The sequence below is a fragment of the Colletotrichum costaricense genome (assembly GCF_030867565.1).
Source record: "Colletotrichum costaricense strain IMI 309622 chromosome Unknown Scaffold_22.1, whole genome shotgun sequence".
Classification (NCBI taxonomy): Eukaryota; Fungi; Ascomycota; class Sordariomycetes; order Glomerellales; family Glomerellaceae; genus Colletotrichum; species Colletotrichum costaricense.
In genome coordinates, this window is record NW_026848251.1 from 634,590 (window position 1) to 655,639 (window position 21,050).

The 21,050-nt window shown below is 57.4% G+C and overlaps 2 protein-coding genes across 2 annotated transcripts in view; both read right to left on the minus strand.

Moving 5' to 3' along the window:
* Window positions 1–293: 293 nt before the first annotated feature.
* On the minus strand, window positions 294–917 carry CCOS01_15065 (uncharacterized protein; the record flags this gene model as incomplete). Its single annotated transcript, XM_060463207.1, has 2 exons — window positions 294–457; window positions 527–917. 2 exons carry the CDS (start codon window positions 915–917, stop codon window positions 294–296), a joined length of 555 nt encoding a protein of 184 aa, XP_060306392.1.
* A 1,441-nt stretch (window positions 918–2,358) lies between these two features.
* CCOS01_15066 (UbiD family decarboxylase) overlaps window positions 2,359–21,050 on the minus strand; it is a gene marked incomplete at both ends in the record, with an annotated part of 28,804 nt that continues 10,112 nt past the window's right edge. Inside the window, 2 exons of the mRNA XM_060463208.1 lie at window positions 2,359–11,696; window positions 11,721–21,049. Of these exons, the coding sequence (XP_060306393.1) occupies window positions 2,359–11,696; window positions 11,721–21,049 (18,667 nt within the window). The remainder of the gene's footprint in view (window positions 11,697–11,720; window position 21,050) is intronic.

Sequence of the window (21,050 nt, forward strand, 5' to 3'; positions counted from 1 at the left end):
GCTCTCGCGCGCGCGGGATGATCCCCAAGCAAGGAATGTCGTATCGTTATTAATGGGTCTCGGCCGTTATGTCTCGTCCGCTTTGCTGGACCATTCTCGATGCTTGATCAAATGTCTTGGTTCGCGCGCGCGAGACCTGACCAAAGGGACTCTGCATGTCCCCCCATCACCGTTATTGTTCTCGAAACCATTGAATGTTCCGATATTTCCATATCCTTTTAAGATCCCAAACGCCCCACCAAAAGATGTAATGCATGCTGCAGCCGCCCGATGCTGCTTTACGTGAGGCCTGGTCAAGCAGTCCCTTTTCCTTTGCGATCGCCTGTCCGGGCGAACAGGTCCTTGAAGCTCCAGTGCCTCCTGTCTGAATCGTCTGATGGTCCGGATGAAGGAAATATGGAGAATCGAGAGGATGACGAGCTTGACTTGGCTGAGCCGTAGACTTCGGTCGGTCGCCCTGGCAAAAGAGCAGTTAGAATTGTGTTCAAAAACGCAACGCAGGAGACCAAGGTGGCATCAAACTTACTAATGTTTCCAGCCCCTCCAATCCCGTATCCTCGAAATTGGCGGTCTCTCACCGCAGTCTCCTTGACATCGTCCTCCTCTGTGTCGCTGCTCGCATTATCCAAGCTCTTCCTCCTCCGCACTGGTGCCACTGTGCTCCCAGCTACGCCCGACTCGAACTTTGCGCTCGCTGGGCCCCCCGACCCGTTGCCGACAACTGGCGAGGGCAGCTCCGGGGCCACTGACGGCGTGGGTCGCAGATTCACTGTGGACACGCTGCGAACGACAGCGAGTCGGCCCTGAACGCGGACGCGGTGTCGGCGCTTCTTCGTGGGGATGAGCTGGTCTGACTCCGGGTCGGGTTCCCCCGCGTCGTCTTGGGAGTATCGGTGCTGGTTCGAGAAGGGAAGCATCGTGGGAATTTGGTGAAGCGAGTCGAATTAGGGGTAAGATCGGCGAAAAGAGGTTTGTCGTGGTTTAAGGTTGCGGTGTGATAACGCAGTGCTCTGGCCAGCTTCCGCCGGGATGGACACGAACAATTAGGGGGCCCCCTGGACAGGAGAACTGAAGTAACGCAATTGAAATGTAGAAACAAGAATCAAAACAGCGGCTGGGTTTGAATGAATGGACGCAACGAGGTGACAAATTCTCGTCGCACGGGAAGCGGGCGTGGCGAGGAACTATTTCATCAGCTCGCAGCTCAGGGACAGTATATACACACAATATTCACAAGCAAGGTAGAGGAAGAGAGCAAAGGAATGAACTAGGGCGTCGCATCATGAGCGGCAGGAAAGGTAGAAAGGGGGACCAACGCCCATATGTTCGCCCCCAGACGAACGCCTCAGCCCAGTCCAGCCAACACGAACTCGCCCTAAGCTAAGCACCAGCTGTTTTAATGACTACTAGGTAGATAAGAAGACGGCGTGCTTGGGGTTGATTGCGCCGCTTTGCCATAGTCACTATGCTGATTTCCTTCTGTCAAAGCTTCTAGCAATCAAATCTGGGCTCCTTCGCCTTCCTTCAGTGTTCGGGGGCGGACGAAGCAAAAGGCCCCCGCCCCCCCCCCCCCCGCCCTCATTAACTCATTAAACCTTGCATTGGCGCAAACCCCTGGCAGAAATGGGGGCTACGCTGCAAAGGAGTCCAAAGCAAGGAATTTTGGGGTGACATCGCCGGGGAACCAACCCGGATTTGCACCAGGGCCCGTCTCCCGCCCCGACCAGGTTGCCGGCTGCTTCGGATTCTAAGATTTCAAGGGATTCTGCTTGTTTTGTTTTTTATCTATTTCGCTCTGGTTCAGATCTATCCGTGTTTCTGGTTGTTCATGGAGAAAATACCATCTGACAGAAAGGTTGCGCCGTGAGCCCAAAACAAAGGAAGCCCTGCAAGTGAGATCGATCAAACGTTGCACCAACAGCCACAAACAGCTAGGCTCAGCAGTAACCCATAAGAGATTAGTTCTCACCTCACAGCCATAGTCTATGGAATAGCATTCGATGGCGCCTTGAAGCTCTGTAGATCGCATCCGGGACACGGCTTTTCGAGTGGTTGTCAGGTTTTCTCATCTCAATTTGCAGTTTTGTCATAATGATTTAGGTGAGCTCTGGTTTGGTGAACAAAGGAAGGTATTATTGATATTACGTATTACATGATTATCAGTCTTGTGTTCGCTTAAGAAACGTCCTGCATCGCGACTTGCGCAGAAGAAACCAGCGAGTTTCTGAACAAAGAAAGGCTAGAGGTGAGATAACTATAGTAGACAATTTTATGGTGTGTTTTTTTGCCGCAACGCCATTAAACATAGGAAAACCCGACAGAAAGAAAGGAAAGAGTGCTGTAGAAGCATTTTTCGGACTATTTGGCGGCCACGTTCACCGTGGCGACGCCAAAGAGGCGCAAGTTCAGGCAAGCCACAATGTTCGGGCCCGTCAAGGACAGGTTCAAACAATCCGAGGCGATGCCGTTGGATAAGAGGCCGAGCGAAGTCACGCAAGAGATGAGGTTTGGTGCGCTGACTGTCACTGCCACGCCACCAGTCGCGTCGACGCCCAGGTTGACACAGCTCTGCGGTAGCGACGTGATACACTGCGAAGCCAGCGAGTTCTGGATACATTGAGCGTACGACTGTGTCTGGGCTCCGAGGAGACTGCCCACCAGGCCGGTAACGCTGCCGAGGGTACAGCCCAAACCGGAAGCCAAATTTGATACCGTGTTTCCCAAGGCGCTGACGACGAGGCCAGCCTGGCAGAGATTGAGGTTGGCATTGATTTCCGACGTGGAGAGTGTGACATCCAGGAGAGCACCGCAGGCTGCCGGAGCGCGGGCGCAGGCTGTGCCGGAAGGACACAATACCGTGCTCGCCAATCCGGCGACTGTTTGACCGACTGGTAGTCCGAGAGCTCGTTCGAAACAGTTGAGAACGGCCGCGCCTCCTTGGTTGGTGACGCTGGATATGATACAGTTGCCTGCTGTCGTGATGGAACCAAAGGCTCCAAGGTTGGCGAAGCATAGAGCGGCGTTGGTCTGGACATTGGCGAGCGTCTGGCTGGATGCCGCCAGGTTGGCGCAGATTGATGGAAGCCTCGTGAGACAGGTACCCGCCAGAGCAGTCTGGATACATCTGACGTGGTTGTATCCCAGGATGTTTCCTAACAGAGCAACTTGTTGCAAGTTGAGACAGTTGCTGACGGTTCCAATGTTGGCGGTCGCGCCCAAAGCTGCAGTACAAAGATCGAGCGTCGACTGAGAGTATGATTGCAAGATGACACCCGTGAGACTGGCGCAAGCAGAAGGCAAAGTGATTGCGGATCCAGTTGATGGTAGACAAGTCGGGGCTGCGACACCCGTAGGCGTCGGGACACAGCCGGATGGTGCGTATGAGCTGGTGACGACACGGCTTGCCGATGCGAGTGCCGTCTGCTGCAGGACTGTGTTTCCAACAGTCGTGGTCCGCGTGCCTGTGAAGGCACCAGTGACTCCCGTGAGGATTGTGGTGTACGATGTGCTTGAGGGGAGGGCGGTCTGCTGGACGACCGTGTTACCAATGGTGGTGACTTGAGTGCCAGTAAAGGTGCCGATCACACCGGTGACCACCGTTGTGTAAGAGACTGGAGGAATGGCCGTCTGTTGAAGGACGGTGTTACCGATGGTCGTGACTGCAGTTCCGGTAAAGGTGCCCGAGACTCCCGTGAGGATTGTGGTATACGGCACGGCAGTCTGAGCGAGGACCGTCCTCGTTGCTCCGGAGCCCGCGAGGGTAGTAAGAGAGGTTCCGGCAAACGTGCCCGGAACACCAGTGGGTACCGTATTGTAGAAGACCTGCGGCAGAGCCGTCTGGGCGATGACTGTATTACCGATAGTAGACAGAGAGGTTCCGGTAAAGGTTCCAGTAACTCCCGTGACGACTGTGGTGTAGGGAATGGCTGTCTGGGCAACGACTGTCTGAGTAGCCCCAGAGCCCGAGAGAGTGACCAAAGACGTTCCGGCAAAGGTGCCCGGCACGCCTGACGGGATGGTCGTGTAGAAGATCTGAGGCAGGGCTGTCTGAGCGAGAACCGTGTTTCCGATCGTAGACAGGGAAGTTCCGGTAAAGGTGCCAGAAACTCCAGTGAGGACCGTCGTATACGGAATGGCGGTCTCTGCCACGACAGTTCGGGTGGCTCCGGTTCCGGAGAGAGTGACCAGCTGAGTACCGGCAAAGGTGCCTGCGACTCCCGAGGCGACCGTGGTATAGAAGATCTGTGGCAAGGCTGTTTGGGCAAGCACCGTGGCCACGCTTCCGACGGCGGGAAGCGTTGATAGCTGCGTTCCCGTGAAGGTGCCGGTGACTCCCGTGGGTACGGTAACGTACGAAACCACAGGCAAGGCCGTTTGAGCGAGAACGGTCGCGACGCTTCCGACGGCGGGCAAAGTAGACAACTGCGTTCCAGTAAAGGTACCAGTGACGCCAGTAGGAACAGTAACGTAGGAAACGACGGGCAAGGCTGTTTGAGCCAACACTGTAGCCACACTGCCGACAGCGGGGAGGGTCGAGAACTGGGTTCCGGTGAAGGTGCCAGTGACGCCTGTAGGCACCGTGACATACGATACCACAGGCAAGGCTGTCTGAGCAAGAACAGTGGCAACGCTGCCAACAGCCGGGAGGGTTGAGAACAGCGTGCCAGTAAAGGTGCCTGTGACTCCTGTTGGAACAGTCACGTACGAGACAACTGGAAGAGCTGTCTGCGCCAGTACCGTGGCCACGCTTCCAACGGCTGGCAACGTCGACAAACGGGTGCCTGTGAACGTGCCAGTAACGCCAGTCGGGACGGTTGTATACGAGATAACTGGGAGAGCGGTCTGTGCCAATACGGTGGCCACACTGCCAACGGCGGGCAAGGTTGAGAATTGCGTGCCCGTAAAACTGCCAGTAACTCCCGTCGGGACGGTGATGTAGGAGATGACTGGGAGAGCGGTCTGCGCCAAGACGGTTCCGATAGTTCCAGAGACTGGCAAAGTTGACAGTTGGGTACCCGTGAAGGTTCCAGTAACGCCAGTAGGGATCGTGAGATACGAGATGGAGGGGAGGGCGGTCTGGGCAAGGACAGTTCCGATCGTGCCGGTAACAGGCAAGGTCGAAAGCTGCGTGCCGGCGAATGTTCCAGTAACACCAGTCGGGATAGTGATGTACGAGATGGATGGCAGAGCAGTCTGGGCGAGAACGGTTCCAACGGTACCAGAGACTGGCAAGGTAGAAAGTTGAGTGCCCGCAAAGGTTCCGGTAACGCCAGTTGAGATGGTGATGTATGAGACCGAAGGTAGAGCAGTCTGTGCCAACACTGTTCCAATGGTGCCAGTGACGGGCAAAGTCGATAGCTGAGTGCCAGCAAAGGTTCCGGTCACGCCAGTTGGGATCGTGATGTACGAAATCACAGGCAATGCGGTCTCCAGAAGTACCGTCGCAATGGATCCCGTGATCGGTAACGTGGTTGTCTGAGTGCCGGTGAATGTTCCTGTAACTCCAGTAGGAATCGTGATGTACGAGATGACCGGGAGGGCCGTCTGCGCGAGCACAGTACCAACGGTGCCAGTGACTGGAAGGGTGCTGAGACGGGTTCCTGTAAAGGTTCCGGTCGCTCCAGTGGGAATCGTCACGTAAGAAATGACTGGGAGAGCAGTCTCCAGGTAGACGGTGCCAACAGTCTGGCCTGGACCAGTGGTAGGCAAAGTGACTGTAGAGGTGCCTGTGAATGTGCCAGTAACCCCAGTGGGGATGGTGATGTACGAAATGGCTGGGATAGCGGTCTCGAGAACGACTGTGCCGATGCTCTGGCCGGCTCCCGTCGTGGGAAGCGTGACAGTCTGAGTACCGGTAAAGCTGCCGACCACTCCGCTCGTGACAGTGATGTACGAGATGGCCGGAATGGCAGTCTGAAGGACAACAGTAGCGATGCTCTGTCCGGCTCCGGTGGTAGGGAGAGTGACGGTTTGAGTGCCTGTGAAGCTGCCCACGATGCCACTGGTGACGGTGACGTAGGAAATGGGCCGGATGGCCGTCTCCAACAACACGGTGCCGACGCTTCCGGTAGCCGGGAGGGTGGTTACCGAGGTGCCGGTGAAAGTACCAATGACACCAGTGATGATAGTCGTGTAAGAGACAATGACGGAGCTGGGAATAGCGGTCTGAAGAACGACGGTTCCAAGGCCTCCTCCAACAGCCGGCAAGGTGGTTGTCTGAGTGCCGGTAAAGCTGCCAGTAATTCCACTGGTGACGGTGAGGTATCCAGTGGGCAGGGCGGTCTGAAGCAGGACGGTTCCGAGACCGCTGACGGCCGGAATCGTCGACGTCTGGGTGCCAAGGAAGTTGCCCGCGACTCCGGTGAGGAGAGTCGTGTACGAGATCGGGATCGCGGTCTGAAGCAGTACCGTACCGATGGTTCCAGTAGCTGGTAGGGTGGTCGCCGAAGTTCCAAGGAAGGTTCCGAAGACGCCAGTGACGATGGTTGTGTAAGACGTGGCTGGTGGTACGGCCGTCTGCAGAATAACAGTGCCAAGAGTTCCCGTGACTGGAAGAGTCGTAGTCTGGGTGCCTGTAAAGGTGCCAACGATGCCGGACAGGATGGTGGTGTATCCAGTGGACAAGGCAGGAATTGCAGTCTGTTGAAGAACGGTTCCGATCGTGCCTGTGACGGGGAGAGTAGAGAGCTGGGTGCCGAGGAACGTGGCTCCCAGAACTCCAGTAGGAATGGTGATGTATGAGGTGACGGGGTTGGGAATGGCAGTCTGTTGCAGAACCGTACCAATAGTGCCCGTGACAGGCAGGGTCGACAGTTGGGTTCCGAGGAATGTTGCTCCCAGAACTCCCGTGGGAATCGTAACATAAGATGTGACGGGATTGGGAATGGCCGTCTGTTGAAGGACGGTGCCAACGGTTCCAGTGACTGGAAGAGTAGAGAGCTGAGTTCCAAGGAACGTGGCTCCCAGAACTCCAGTTGGGATTGTGATATAGGAAGTCACGAGAGGAATGGCGGTTTGTTGAAGAACAGTTCCAATCGTGCCAGTAACAGGAAGCGTAGAAAGTTGCGTTCCAAGGAACGTGGCTCCCAGGATTCCGGTCGGTACCGTGATGTACGAAGTGGCAGCGGGCAGAGCCGTCTGTTGCAACACAGTTCCAATCGTGCCGGTAACGGGCAAAGTCGAAAGCTGGATACCCGTGAAGGTAGCTCCCGCGATGCCAGTAGGAATCGTGATGTACGAAGTTGCTGCCGGAAGGGCTGTCTGCTGGAGCACGGTGCCGATGGTTCCAGTAACCGGCAGTGTCGTGAGTTGAATGCCGGTGAAGGTGCCACCGATGACTCCAGTTGGGATCGTGATGTATGAGGTGGCAGCCGGAAGAGCAGTCTGTTGAAGGACCGTACCGATGGTGCCGGTGACGGGCAAAGTGGAAAGCTGGATGCCAGTGAATGTAGCCCCAATAACTCCGGTGGGAATCGTGATGTATGAAGTAGCCGCCGGCAGAGCTGTTTGTTGAAGTACAGTTCCGATAGTTCCCGTGACTGGAAGAGTAGATAGCTGGATGCCGGTGAATGTGGCGCCAGCGACTCCCGTGGGAATCGTAATGTACGAGGTGGCAGCTGGAATGGCCGTCTCCAACAAAACGGTTCCAATGCTTCCCGTAACTGGAAGAGTTGTGGCGCGGGTGCCGACAAATGTCTCGCCAGCGATGCCAGTGAGAATAGTCGTGTAGGAAGTTGTCGGGACGTCCGGAATAGCCGTCTCCAAAAGGACAGTTCCAAGGGTACCGATGACAGGCAGAGTGGTCGCCCTTGTACCAGGGAAGCTGGTTCCGGTGACGCCAGTGAGGATCGTGGTGTACGAAGTCGTGCCGGGGCTCGGGATTGCTGTCTGGAGGACGACAGTGACGAGTCCGGGGGCTGTGGCGGCGGCAGGCAAAGTAGTTGTCTGGGTTCCTGCAAACGTACCAAAGATGCCAGTGACAATGGTGACGTAGGAAGTATTGATCACGATGACCGAAGAGCTTGAAGACGTGCTGCTGACCGATGGGAGAGCAGTCTGGATGAGAACGGTCGCCACGTTCCCCGTGCCAACGATGGGAAGAGTGGTTGTCTGGGATCCAGCAAAGTTGCCCGGGATGCCTGTGAGAAGCGTGGTGTAGGAGATGGCGGGCAGTGCAGTCTGTAGGACGACAGTTGCCAAGCCGTTGGAACCGACAACAGGCAAAGTGCTGGTCTGGGTTCCGATGAACGTTCCAGGGATACCCGTGAGGACGGTAGTGTACGAGACGCTCGGAAGTGCAGTCTGGAGGAGAACAGTGGCCACATTTCCGGTGCCGACGACGGGTAGGGTAGTCGTCTGGGTGCCAAAGAAGCTTCCAGCGATGCCGGTGACCAAAGTCGTGTATGACAGACTTGTGGTGGGAATCGGGGTCTGCAGAACAACAGTTCCGAGGCCGTCGATTCCAGTGCCAGGCAGAGTGGTAGTCTGGGTTCCGGTAAAGGTGCCAACGATTCCACTGAAGATCGTAGTGTACGAGGTAGCGGCAGGGAGAGCAGTCTGGAGAACAACTGTTCCAAGGCCGTTGGCGCCGGTGCCAGGGAGGGTGGAAGTCTGCGTGCCGATGAAAGTGCCTGGGACGCCCGTGATGATTGTGGTGTAGGAAACCGCAGTTGTTGACGGGACGGCCGTTTGCAAGACAACAGTTCCAAGACCGTTGGTGCCGACCCCAGGAAGGGTAGTTGTCTGGGTTCCAGTGAAAGTGCCAAAGACACCACTGAAGATGGTCGTGTATGAGGTGATGGCGGGAAGGGCAGTCTGGAGGACCACGGTAGCCAGGCCGTCCGGACCAACACCGGGGAGGGTAGTGGTCTGGGTGCCGGTGAAGCTGCCGGGAACGCCGGAGACGATGGTCGTGTACGATTGCACAGCCGATGTGGGAATGGCGGTCTGCAAGACGACGGTAGCCGTGATACCGATGCCGATGCCGACTCCGATGGACGGAATGGGCAGGGTGCTTGTCTGAGTGCCAGTGAAGGTTCCCAAGATACCAGTGACAATGGTGATGTACGTGATGCTGACGCTGCTTGTAGGCGACGAGGTGGCAGAAGGAAGAGCGGTCTGCAAGAGAACCGTTCCGACGCTGCCAGAGATAATTGGCAGCGTGGTCGCCTGCGTACCGATGAAAGTTCCCGGAATTCCAGTCAACAATGTGACGTAGGAGAGAACTGGGCTCGGAGTTGCGAGAGCGGTCTCCAAGAGAACGGTGCCAACAGTTCCGGTGACAATGGGGAGCGTAGTCGTCTGGGTACCTGTGAAGATGCCAGGGACTCCAGTCAGGATTGTGGTGTAGGTGACACCAGCGCCGCTCGAAGTCGGCGTGGGAACGGCGGTCTGGAGAATAACGGTGCCAACTCCGTTGGTTCCCGCGGGAAGTGTCGAGGCCAAGGTGCCGGCAAAAGTACCCGGGATGCCCGTGACGATGGTGACATATGAAGCAGCTTGGACTGTGGGAATAGCGGTCTGAATGATGACCGTGGCAAGACCATCAGAACCAGCCGGGAGCGTGGTAGTCTGCGCGCCCAAGAAAGTTCCTGGTACCCCGGAGAGCAAGGTGGTGTATGAGGCGGGGCTTGCTGTTGGCAGAGCAGTCTGAACAATGACAGTTGCCAGTCCATCGAGACCGGCAGGCAGCGTTGTCGTTTGTGAGCCCAAGAAAGTGCCCGGGATGCCAGTGAGCAATGTTGTGTACGAAGTTGGGCTTCCCGTTGGCAGAGCTGACTGAATGACAACGGTGGCGAGGCCATCGGGGCCAGCAGGAAGTGTTGATGTCTGTAGGCCCAAGAAAGTTCCTGGAAGACCTGTGAATACAGTTGTGTAGGACACTGGGCTGGCTGTTGGGAGGGCAGTCTGGATGACCACAGTCGCGATTCCGTTGGTACCGGCGGGCAAGGTGGAGGTCTGCGCACCAAGGAAAGTTCCTGGAACGCCCGTGAGCACCGTGGTGTACGATAGAGGGCTTGATGTTGGCAGGGCTGTCTGGATAAGAACGGTTGCCAGACCACCAGGGCCAGCAGGAAGGGTAGTCGTCTGGGCGCCCAAGAAAGTGCCAGGAACGCCGCTGAAGACGGTGGTGTACGAGAGCGGGCTGGCTGTCGGGAGTGCGGTTTGAATGACCACAGTTGCAATGCCGTCGGTTCCGGCTGGCAGAGTTGTTGTCAAAGGCGCGGTGAAAGTGCCAGGAACACCAGAGAACAAGGTCGTGTACGACGTTGGGTTTCCAGTGGGCAGGGCGGTCTGAATGACCACCGTGGCGATGCCGTTAGATCCAACAGGTAAGGTGCTCGTCTGAGCGCCGATGAATGTACCCGGTACACCAGTGAGGACGGTCGTGTAGGACGTAGGGCTTGCAGTCGCAGTTGGAAGCGCCGTTTGAATGAGCACGGTCGCGATGCCATCAAGCCCAGCGGGCAACGTGGTTGTGATGGGCGCGATGAATGTGCCGGGAATGCCAGAGAACAGAGTCGTGTAGGACGTCGGCACACCAGTAGGCAGCGCAGTTTGGATGATCACAGTAGCAACGCCGTCAGGTCCAACTGGAAGAGTGCTGGTCTGCGAGCCCAAGAAGGTTCCAGGGATGCCAGTAAGCAATGTCGTGTACGAGGCGCTTGCTGTTGGGATCGCGCTCTGGACAAGTACGGTAACGAGTCCATCGGGACCGGCAGGAAGCGTGGTTGTCTGAGCTCCGATGAAAGTGCCGGGAACGCCTGTGAAGCGAGTCGTGTAGGAAACACCCGAGGTAGGAAGAGCGCTTTGCACGACAACAGTAGCGAGACCGTCGGGGCCCGCGGGCAAGGTCGTGGTCTGAGGTCCGACGAACGTGCCGGGCACGCCAGAGAAGATGGTGGTGTACGAGACCGGGCTTGCGGTAGGCAGGGCAGTCTGGAGAAGAACGGTTGCGATGCCGTTGGTACCAACAGGCAAAGTCGTCGCCTGGGTTCCGAGGAATGTGCCCGGAATTCCCGTCAAGACCGTAGTGAAAGACACACCAGCAGACGGGACGGCGCTCTGGACGAGGACAGTTGCCAGTCCATCGGGTCCTGCTGGAAGAGTCGATGTCTGAAGACCAGCAAAGGTGCCAATGATGCCCGTGACGATGGTCGTGTACGAGACAGTGACGCTGGGGCTGGACGTGGCCAGAGGAAGGGCAGTCTGGATGAGAACGGTGGCAGATCCATCATTGCCGGCGGGAAGGGTAGTTGTCTGGGTGCCAATAAAGGTTCCAGGAACACCCGTGATGAGAGTGATGTACGAGATACCACCGGTGATCGTCGGTGTCGCAACGGAGCTGCTCGTCTCCGTGAGGGGAACGTAGACAATGACCGTGTTGGGCAGGGTAGGATCGCCGCTGATGCTGACCAGAATTGTGGTGGTGATTCTTGTCGTTCCGGTGTAAGGGGAGAAGATGGTGGTGAGGTCACGGCTGAGAATCGAGTTCGGAGCTGATGTAATGGATGGCAGCGAGGCGGACGTGCCCGTGATCTCCGGGACCTGCACAATGACACTTCCGATGCCAGAGCCCACAGGGGGGATTGAGAAGGTCGTCGCAACAGAGCCGGTGATAGTGAGGGTCGTGTAAGACGCGAGGAGGGCGGTCGGAGTTTGGATGACCACGGTTCCGAGGCCAGTAGGGTCGGCGGCTGGGATGGTAAACGTCGACGCACCTGGGCCACCAGAGGTGATGGTGGTGAATAAGGCTCCCGGGCTGACAGTGGGTGTCTGGATGACGACCGTTCCGAGGCCAGTGGGATCAACAGCTGGAATCGTGAAAGTGGAAGCGACTGGACCACCAGAAGTGAGAGTCGTGAAGACGGCTCCGGGGCTGACGGTGAGGGTCGGTGTCTGGACGACAACCGTGCCAATGCCACCAATGATGTTGGGCAGAATGGTGCTGGTCGCAGCAACCGGTCCTCCCGTGGTGATGGTGGTGAAGATGCCAGATAGAATTGACGTGGGCTCGGAGATGATGACCGAGATGATGCCATCCAGTCCGGTGACCGTAGCTGTGGCCGGGAACGCTCCGGTGCCTGGAACCGTGGTGAAGATGGTCGAGGGAGTGACTCCTGGGGGCAAAGTCGTGCTCGGAAGCTCCACGATGACAGAGACGATTCCACCAAGGCCGCTGGCCGTAGTAGTGGTCGGGAGAGCACCAGTTCCCACAATGGTGGTGAAGACCGTAGTCGGAACCACGAGGCTCTGGCCCGAGGTTGTAGGCTCCAGGAAGATGACGGAAACGACTCCATCCGCTCCCGTGACGGTGGTCGTTGCTGGTAGAGCAGCAGTTCCGGGCAACGTGGTGAAGACCGTAGTCGGAACAGCTCCCGAGGGAAGAGTAGGAGTCTCAAGAATGACAGAGACGATTCCATCTGGGCCGGTGACGGTAGTAGTGGCAGGCAAGACTCCAGTGCCCGGCTGAGTGGTGAAGACCGTAGAGAGGATCTGTCCAAGAGCCGTTGGGGTCTGTACAATGACGGAAATCACGCCATCAGGCCCGGTGATCGTGGTAGTGGCCAAGAGTGAGCCAGTTCCAGGCGCGGTTGTGAAGACCGTGGAAGGAGTATTGGAGGGCAAGCCAGAGGAGACAGTCGGGGTCTGGATGATGACCAGACCAACTCCGGTGGGATCCGTTGGCAAAATAGTCGTCGTTGCCGGAACGAGGCCAGAGTAGCCGCTGGTGACGGTCTGGAAGATGGCAGGAAGGTCAATGATGACTGTCGCTGGGAGGCCGGTGCCGGCGGGAACAATCGTGGTGGTGCCGGCAGATGGTGCGCCAAAGCGAGTTGAAGTAACCTCGGCAAAGACGCCGGGGATATTGACAAGAACCGTGGTTGGATCTCCAGGCTGAGCGGGAGTTTCTGTCTGGATGAGAGTAACGGAGCCGCTGTAAGTATTGAAGACGGTTGTGATGCCACCAATCGTGGGTGACGCCGTGGCCGTGGCCGTGGCCACGCCAGGAACCTGGATCATGATTGTCTGGGCACCATCGGAGCCCATTGGCAGAGTTGAGGTGGCAGTAACACTTAGACCAGGGATCGTCGTCGTGACGAGCACCAAGCGACGGGGGAGACCAAGAAGAACAGTGACCACATCGCCAGTCCTTGACGGAACAAGAGTCGAGATCTGGGTGACGGAGGCCGTGATGAAAGAAGTAATGGTTGTGTACGTAGTGCCGTCCGAGATGGTGAGAGAAGGCGTGCTTGAAGGCACGGCGGTCGGGACTTGGATGAAGACGGTGCCTGGCAGACCAGAGGCAGCGGGAGCGAGCGTCTGGAAGAGAGTTGAGGCGCCAGAGTAGCCAGTCGTGACGGTGATGTACGAGATGATGGACTGAGTGACCGAGATGGCGGGCGTTGTCGTGGCTGTGGCCGTGGCAGTGGGAACCTGGACCACAACGGTCGCAAGTCCATCTGCGCCAGTGACAGAGCCGATGAGGGTCTGAAGAAGCGATCCATCATATCCACTCGTAACAGTCGTGTACGAAACACCGGGCAAAGTGGTCGTGGGCAGAGATGCCGTGCCAGTGGGGATGTTGACGACCACGGTGATGTAGCCGTCAATACCGGGAAGAGAGCCGATGAGAGTCTGGATGAATGAGCCTCCATAGCCGCTGGTGACTGTGGTGTATGAGACCGGAGCCGAGACAGTCGGGCTAGAGGTGATGGAGGCTGTTGGCACCTGGATCACGACCGTGGCGAGGCCATCAGCACCAGTAGCGGTACCGATGAGGGTCTGGAGAAGAGATCCAGCGTAGCCACTTGTGACGGTGGTGTAGGAAAGACCGGAAATCGTTGCAGTCGGGGAAGTGAGTCCCAAAGTTGGAGTCTGGATGATGACCGTCGCCAAGCCGTCTGCACCAGTCTGCGTTCCAATGAGAGTCTGGAGAAGCGAGCCGTCGTAGCCACTTGTCACGGTGGTGTACGAAAGGCCAGGAATAGTGGCAGTCGGCGAGGTAATGGCAATCGTGGGCGTCTGAATGACCACTGTGGCCAGTCCATCAGCTCCGGTCTGCGTTCCAATGAGGGTCTGGAGGAGAGATCCAGCGTAGCCGCTGGTAACCGTGGTATAGGAGAGACCCGGAATGGTGGCCGTGGGTGAAGTGATGGCGATGGTGGGAGTCTGGACGACAACAGTAATAAGACCATCGACACCAGTGACTGAGCCGGTCGATGTGGCAATGACAGATCCATCATATCCAATGCTGACTGTAACAAACACGCCAATGCTTCCCGTGATGGTTGGCAATGAGGCGGCAGTTCCGGTCGGCGATAGAACGACCACAGTGACAAGGCCATCCACTCCGGTGAGAACGCCCGTCTCGGTTGCGAGGACAGATCCAGGGTAGCCGCTGGTGATGGTCGTGTACACAGCTCCAAGGGCGCTGGTGGCACTTGGGACCTGGATGACGACTGTTCCGGGGTCTCCGGGGTTGGCCGGAGGAATGGTTGTTGTCAATGGGCCCAGGCCGGTGAAGCCACCACTGGTGACAGTCACGTACGAGATGGCATCTACGCTGACTGAGCTAGTGGGAACCTGGACAATGACGGTTCCGAGGTCGCCAGGAGCGCCAGGGGCCACGGTAGTGGTCTGGGGAATGAGGCCGGTGTAGGCACTGGTGACCGTGGTATAAGAGATGCTGTCCGTGTTGAGCACGTTGCTGGGAACCTGAATAATGACCGTGGCAAGTCCGGAGGGATCCGTCGCCGCAGGGGGAATGGTCGTGGTCAAGGTGACCGAGCCGTCATAGGTGCTGAAGAGGGTAGTGAAAAAGCCACCCGGCGAAGCGGTAAGACTGCCAGTGAGGAGGCTCGAAGTATCCAAGATGTCAGGAACTTGAATGACAACTGTTCCCAAGCCCGTGGGGTCCGCGGCGGGGATAGTAGTTGTCAAAGTGACTGAGCCAGGGTAGGTACTGAACACCGTGGTGAACAACGCTCCCAGAGCACTCGTGGCCGTGGGGATCACTCCAGTTTCGGGGATCTGAATAATGACTGTGCCGAGACCCGCAGGGTCAGTGGCATCGGGAGGCAGAGTGGTGGCCAAAGTGACAGATCCAGGATAAGTGCTAAAGATGGTGGTGAAGGAAGCAGCCAAAGCACTCGTGGCAGTGGGAATGATTCCTGTATCCGGAATTTGAACAATGACCGTGCCGAGGCCAGCTGGATCTGTGGCAGCAGGAGGCAGAGTCGTGGTGAGCGTGATGGATCCCGGGTAGTTGCTGAAGATGGTGGTGAACGAGGCCGCTAGAGCACCGCCAGAGGAGCTGGAACCGGTGACCTGAGAGTCGGGCACCTGGATAATGACCGTTCCGGTTGCGAGGCCGGCTGGATCCGTGGCAGCAGGAGGGATGGTGGTTGTTAAAGTGACCGATCCTGGGTAGCTGCTCACGATTGTGGTGTAGAAGATGCCAGGCGAAACCAAGAGATCCGAGGTAGTAAGAGGAACCTGCACAACAACAGTACCAATGCTGCCTCCAACCGCGGGATCGATCGTGGTGGTGATCGGAGCAGACCCCGAGAAGAAGCTGACGATCGTCGTGTACGTGATGCTGACGCTGATGGTCGGGCTCGAAGTGGCCAGGACATTGGGCAACTGGACGATGACTGTGCCAATGTTGGCAGGGTCGCCGCTAGCCGGAGCCAGGGTCGTCGTGAGAGGAATGTCGCCAGTGTACGTGCTGAAGATTGTGGTGTAGCTGACGACATCGGAGTTGGCAGACGATGTTGGCAACGCAGTGAGGACCGAGCTGGGCTGAAGAATGACAACAGTGCCAGTCTCACCAGGCGCGCCGGGTGCAATGGTAGAGGTCTGGATAATGGACCCGTCGTACCCACTGAAGATTGTAGTGAAGGGCACATCAGATGTTGCAGTGGCCTCGGGCTCGAAGAAGATGATGGTGCCAACAGTGTCAGTTCCCGAGGGAGCCTGCGTGGAGAAGGATGGCAACAATCCAGTGTACGTGCTGGTGACCGTGGTGTAAGAAGAAACACCAGGGATCTGAACACTCGAGCTAGGAACCAGCAGGATGACGGTGCCAACAGCATCGGTGCCCGCGGGAGCTAGAGTCGAGGTCGCCAGCAACGATCCTGCGTATGTGCTGATGATGGTCGTGTAGGAAACGGTGACGCTGGGCGCAGCGGTGCCCATTGGCTCCAGAATGACGACTGTTCCGGGTCCATCGGTGCCGACCGCTGGGACGGTGGACGTGGCAATGACGGAACCATCATATCCGCTTGTAATGGTCGTGAAAGAGCCAGCGTTGGAAGTCGTGAGAAGCAGAGCGGGATCCAGAATGATGACGGTCGCAGGGTCTCCGGAAACGGCGGGTGGAATCGTAGAGGTCAGAGTCTCGGTTCCGGTGTACGGCCTCGTAATGGTGATGCCCGGGGTGTCGATCGTGATAGGATTGAGAATGATAATAGTTCCCTCGGTATCCGATCCGGTCGGGAAAATGGTCGTCGCGGATGGGATAGCACCCGAGTACGAGCTCGTAATGGTGGTGAAGCTGATGCCCGCACTGCTCGTGGGTACCAGAATGACAACCGCGCCAATTGTCTCCGTGCCCGTGGGCAGAATGGTCGACGTTGAGGGTACAATGCCGGAGTAGCCACTGGTGAGCGTGATGAACTGGCCAGGAGAGGCTCCGAGAGCAGAGCTTGGGACCAGGACGACAACGTCTCCAGGCTCGCCCGAGGGTCCAGCGGGGAGAGTGGTAGTCAAAGTGACTGAGCCATCGTAGGTGCTGGTCAACACGTTGGGCAGAGCCGCGGTGGGAGTAGTCAAAGCATCGGTGATGCTTGGGACCAAAATAACGGTAGCACCAGGCTCTCCCGAAGGACCAACCGGAAGGGTTGTGGTGAGAGTAACCGATCCAGCATAGGTGCTGGTTAGGATGTTCAAGTCTGAAGTAGGCGTGGGAATGGCACCAGTGAGACTTGGCACCAGAACAACAGTCGGACCAGGCTCGCCTGAAAGTCCAGCTGGCAAAGTGGTTGTGAGGGTGACTGAACCGCCGTATGTGCTGGTCAAGAAGCTTCCCAGCGCAGAAGTAGCGCCAGGAACCAAGACAACGGTCGGGCCAGGTTCTCCCGAGGGGCCAACCGGAAGTGTGGTAGTGAGAGTGACGGATCCGTCATACGTGCTAGTAAAGAGGTTGGGCAATGCCGAAGTCAATCCAGGAACCAAAACGACGGTAGGGCCAGGCTCGCCAGATGGACCAGCGGGGAGGGTAGTTGTGAGCGTAATGGATCCATCGTAGGTGCTTGTGAAGAAGTTTGGCAGAGCAGATGTCGGCAAGGCAGATGTGAGACCAGGGACCAAGACCACGGTCGCGCCAGGATCGCCAGACGGGCCAGCGGGGAGCGTCGTGGTGAGAGTCACAGACCCGTCGTAGGTGCTTGTGAAGAAGTTTGGCAGAGCAGATGTCGGCAAGGCAGATGTGAGACCTGGAACCAGAACAACAGTAGGGCCAGGCTCCCCCGATGGGCCAGCAGGGAGTGTGGTGGTGAGCGTGATGGATCCATCGTACGTGCTGGTAAAGAGATTGGGCAACGCCGATGTGGCTCCGGGGACGAGAACAACCGTTGGGCCAGGCTCGCCTGAGGGACCGGCTGGCAAGGTAGTGGTGAGAGTAATGGAGCCATCGTACGTGCTGGTGAATAAGTTCGGCAGGGCAGACGTCGGCAAAGCAGATGTCAAGCCAGGAACCAGGACCACGGTAGGTCCGGGCTCTCCAGATGGACCAGCGGGAAGAGTGGTGGTCAAGGTAATCGAGCCATCGTATGTGCTGGTGAAGAGGGTGGGAAGTCCGCCAACAGAAACGGTTGGGACCAGAATAATGGTCGCACCAGGCTCACCAGAAGGACCGGCAGGAAGCGTAGTCGTGAGAGTGACTGATCCATCATACGTGCTCGTGAAGAGGTTGGGAAGACCACCGACGGAAATCGTCGGGACGAAAATGATGGTGGCTCCAGGCTCGCCAGATGGGCCAGCAGGAAGCGTAGATGTAAGAGTAACTGAGCCGTCGTACGTGCTCGTGAACAAACCACCTGCCACATTGGTGGCGCTTGGAACCAGCACAAGTGTTGGTCCAGCAGGCAGGGTAGTTGTGATAGTGGCAGATCCGTCGTACGTACTGGTCAAGACATTTGGTAAGGCTGGAGATCCAGGAATACTCGGGACCAGGACCACAGTCGCAGGGTCTCCCGAAGGGCCAATGGGCAGAGTGGTAGTCAAGGTGACGGAGCCATCGTACGTGCTTGTCAGCACGTTGGGAAGTGCTGGAGCCGTGATGCCAGGAACCAAAACGACGGCGGTTGGGTCGCCAGAGGGCCCAATCGGCAGCGTCGTTGTGATTGTGACCGAGCCATCGTACGTGGACGTAAGAAGGTTGGGGAGACCGGGCACAGTTGCGCTCGGGGCCACACTCGGCACAAGGACCACCTCTGCGGGATCGCCAGACGGACCAATGGGCAAAGTAGTGGTGATGGTAACGGAACCATCGTACGTAGAAGTGAGAACATTGGGAAGCCCAGTCGCAGTCACGCCTGGGACGGCGCTTGGGACCAGGATCACCGTTGCTGGGTCACCCGAGGGACCGATGGGCAAGGTAGTGGTTAACGTGACGGAACCATCGTAAGTCGAAGTAAGCAAGTTGGGCAGTCCAGGTGCGGTGACACTTGGTACAACACTTGGGACAAGAACCACCTCTGCGGGATCTCCTGAAGGGCCGATCGGAAGCGTGGTGGTGAGAGTGACAGAGCCGTCGTACGTAGAAGTAAGCACATTTGGGAGGTCAGCAACGCCAGACGAGGGCACCAAGACCACGGTAGCCGGATCGCCAGAGGGGCCAATTGGCAAGGTAGTGGTAAGCGTGACCGAGCCGTCATAAGTGCTTGTCAAGATATTCGGAAGACCAGCAACACCCGTGTTGCTCGCGCCAGGGACGAGGATAACCGTGGCCGGATCGCCAGATGAACCGATAGGCAAGGTGGTCGTGAGAGTAACTGATCCATCGTACGTGCTCGTGAGAACATTGGGCAGACCGGCGCCGATCGAAGACGGCACCAGAACAACTGTCGCAGGATCGCCTGAAGGACCAATTGGCAAAGTAGTTGTAAGGGTTACCGATCCGTCATATGTGCTGGTGAGAAGGTTGGGCAAGCCAGCGCCGATCGAAGATGGCACCAAAACAACAGTTGCCGGATCACCAGAAGGACCAATAGGCAGAGTGGTCGTAAGCGTCACAGAGCCATCGTAGGTGCTGGTGAGAATGTTGGGCAGACCACCAGCGCCATCGCTCGTCGCACCAGGCACCAGAATGACCGTAGCCGGATCCCCGGAGGGTCCGATGGGCAACACCGTAGTGACAGTGACTGAGCCGGCATAGGTGCTGGTAAGCACATTGGGCAGGCCGGGAGCATCCGTTATGGAGGCTCCCGGAACCAAGACGATTGTCGCCGGGTCTCCGGAGGGGCCGGCTGGAAGCACAGTGGTAAGAGTGACCGAGCCGCCATATGTGCTCGTGAGGAGAGTTGGCAGTCCTGGGGCATCGGTGATAGGGGCACTGGGGACCAACACAATCGTCGCCGGATCGCCGGAGGGACCAGCTGGAAGGACAGTGGTGAGTGTGACAGAACCGCCATATGTGCTTGTGAGAATGTTGGGCAATCCTGAGGCGTCCGTAGGAGTGACGCCAGGAACCAAGACGATTGTAGTCGGGTCGCCAGAGGGTCCGATCGGAAGTACGGTTGTGAGAGTGACTGAGCCGGCGTAAGTGCTCGTAAGCACATTAGGCAGTGCTGAGGCATCCGTGATAGTGGCTCCGGGCACCAGGATGATGGTGGCGGGATCACCAGAGGGACCAACCGGTAAGACAGTGGTCAAGGTAACAGAGCCAGCGTAGGTGCTCGTCAAAATATTGGGTGACCCAGTTCCAGCCGTGATAGTAGGGACACTGCTGGGTACCAGAATGACCGTAGCCGGATCACCAGACGGCCCAATGGGAAGGGTAGTCGTGAGGGTGACCGAACCACCATAGGTACTGGTGAAAAGGTTGGGGAGGTTGATGCCAATCGAGAGGTCGATGAGCGGAGGAGTGCTTGGCACCAGAATGACGGTGGCAGGATCTCCAGATGGGCCAACTGGCAGCACTGTAGTGATGGTAGATGGACCTCCATAAGTGCTGGTAAATAGACCTGGAAGGTTGATACCAATAGAAATATCGATGAGTGGAGGAACGGCGCTGCTGGGTACCAAGATGATGGTAGCAGGATCTCCAGATGGTCCCAAAGGTAAGACCGTGGTGAGAGTGACTGAACCACCATACGTGCTGGTGAGCACATTGGGTAGACTGGGTGCAGGCGTGATGGTAGGAGTGGCACTCGGGACCAAGATAACAGTAGCCGGGTCACCGGAGGGGCCGAGGGGCAAGACGGTAGTAAGAGTCGCCGAGCCTCCGTATGTGCTCGTAAGCACGTTGGGAAGACCAGGCGCGGGCGTAGTAGATGGTGTACCACCCGGCACTAAGATGATGGTGGCCGGGTCTCCAGACGGGCCAAGAGGCAAAACCGTCGTGAGAGTGACTGAACCATCGTATGTGCTTGTAAGTACGTTGGGAAGACCGGGAGCAGCTGTGATGGAAGGAATCGTGCTCGGGACCAGGATGACAGTCGCCGGATCGCCCGATGGCCCAATGGGGAGAGTGGTTGTGAGAGTGACCGAACCATCGTAGGTGCTGGTAAAGACATTGGGAAGACCAGCGCCAGTTGAACCAGAGCCGGGCACGAGAACAACAGTTGCTGGGTCCCCAGAAGGTCCAATGGGCAAGACGGTAGTAAGAGTAACCGAGCCTCCATATGTGCTTGTAAGCGCATTAGGGAGGCCGGGAACCGCCGTGATAGAAGGAATAGTGCTGGGAACCAACACAACCGTGGCGGGATCACCGGAAGGCCCAATAGGCAGAGTGGTCGTAAGGGTGACTGATCCATCATAAGTGC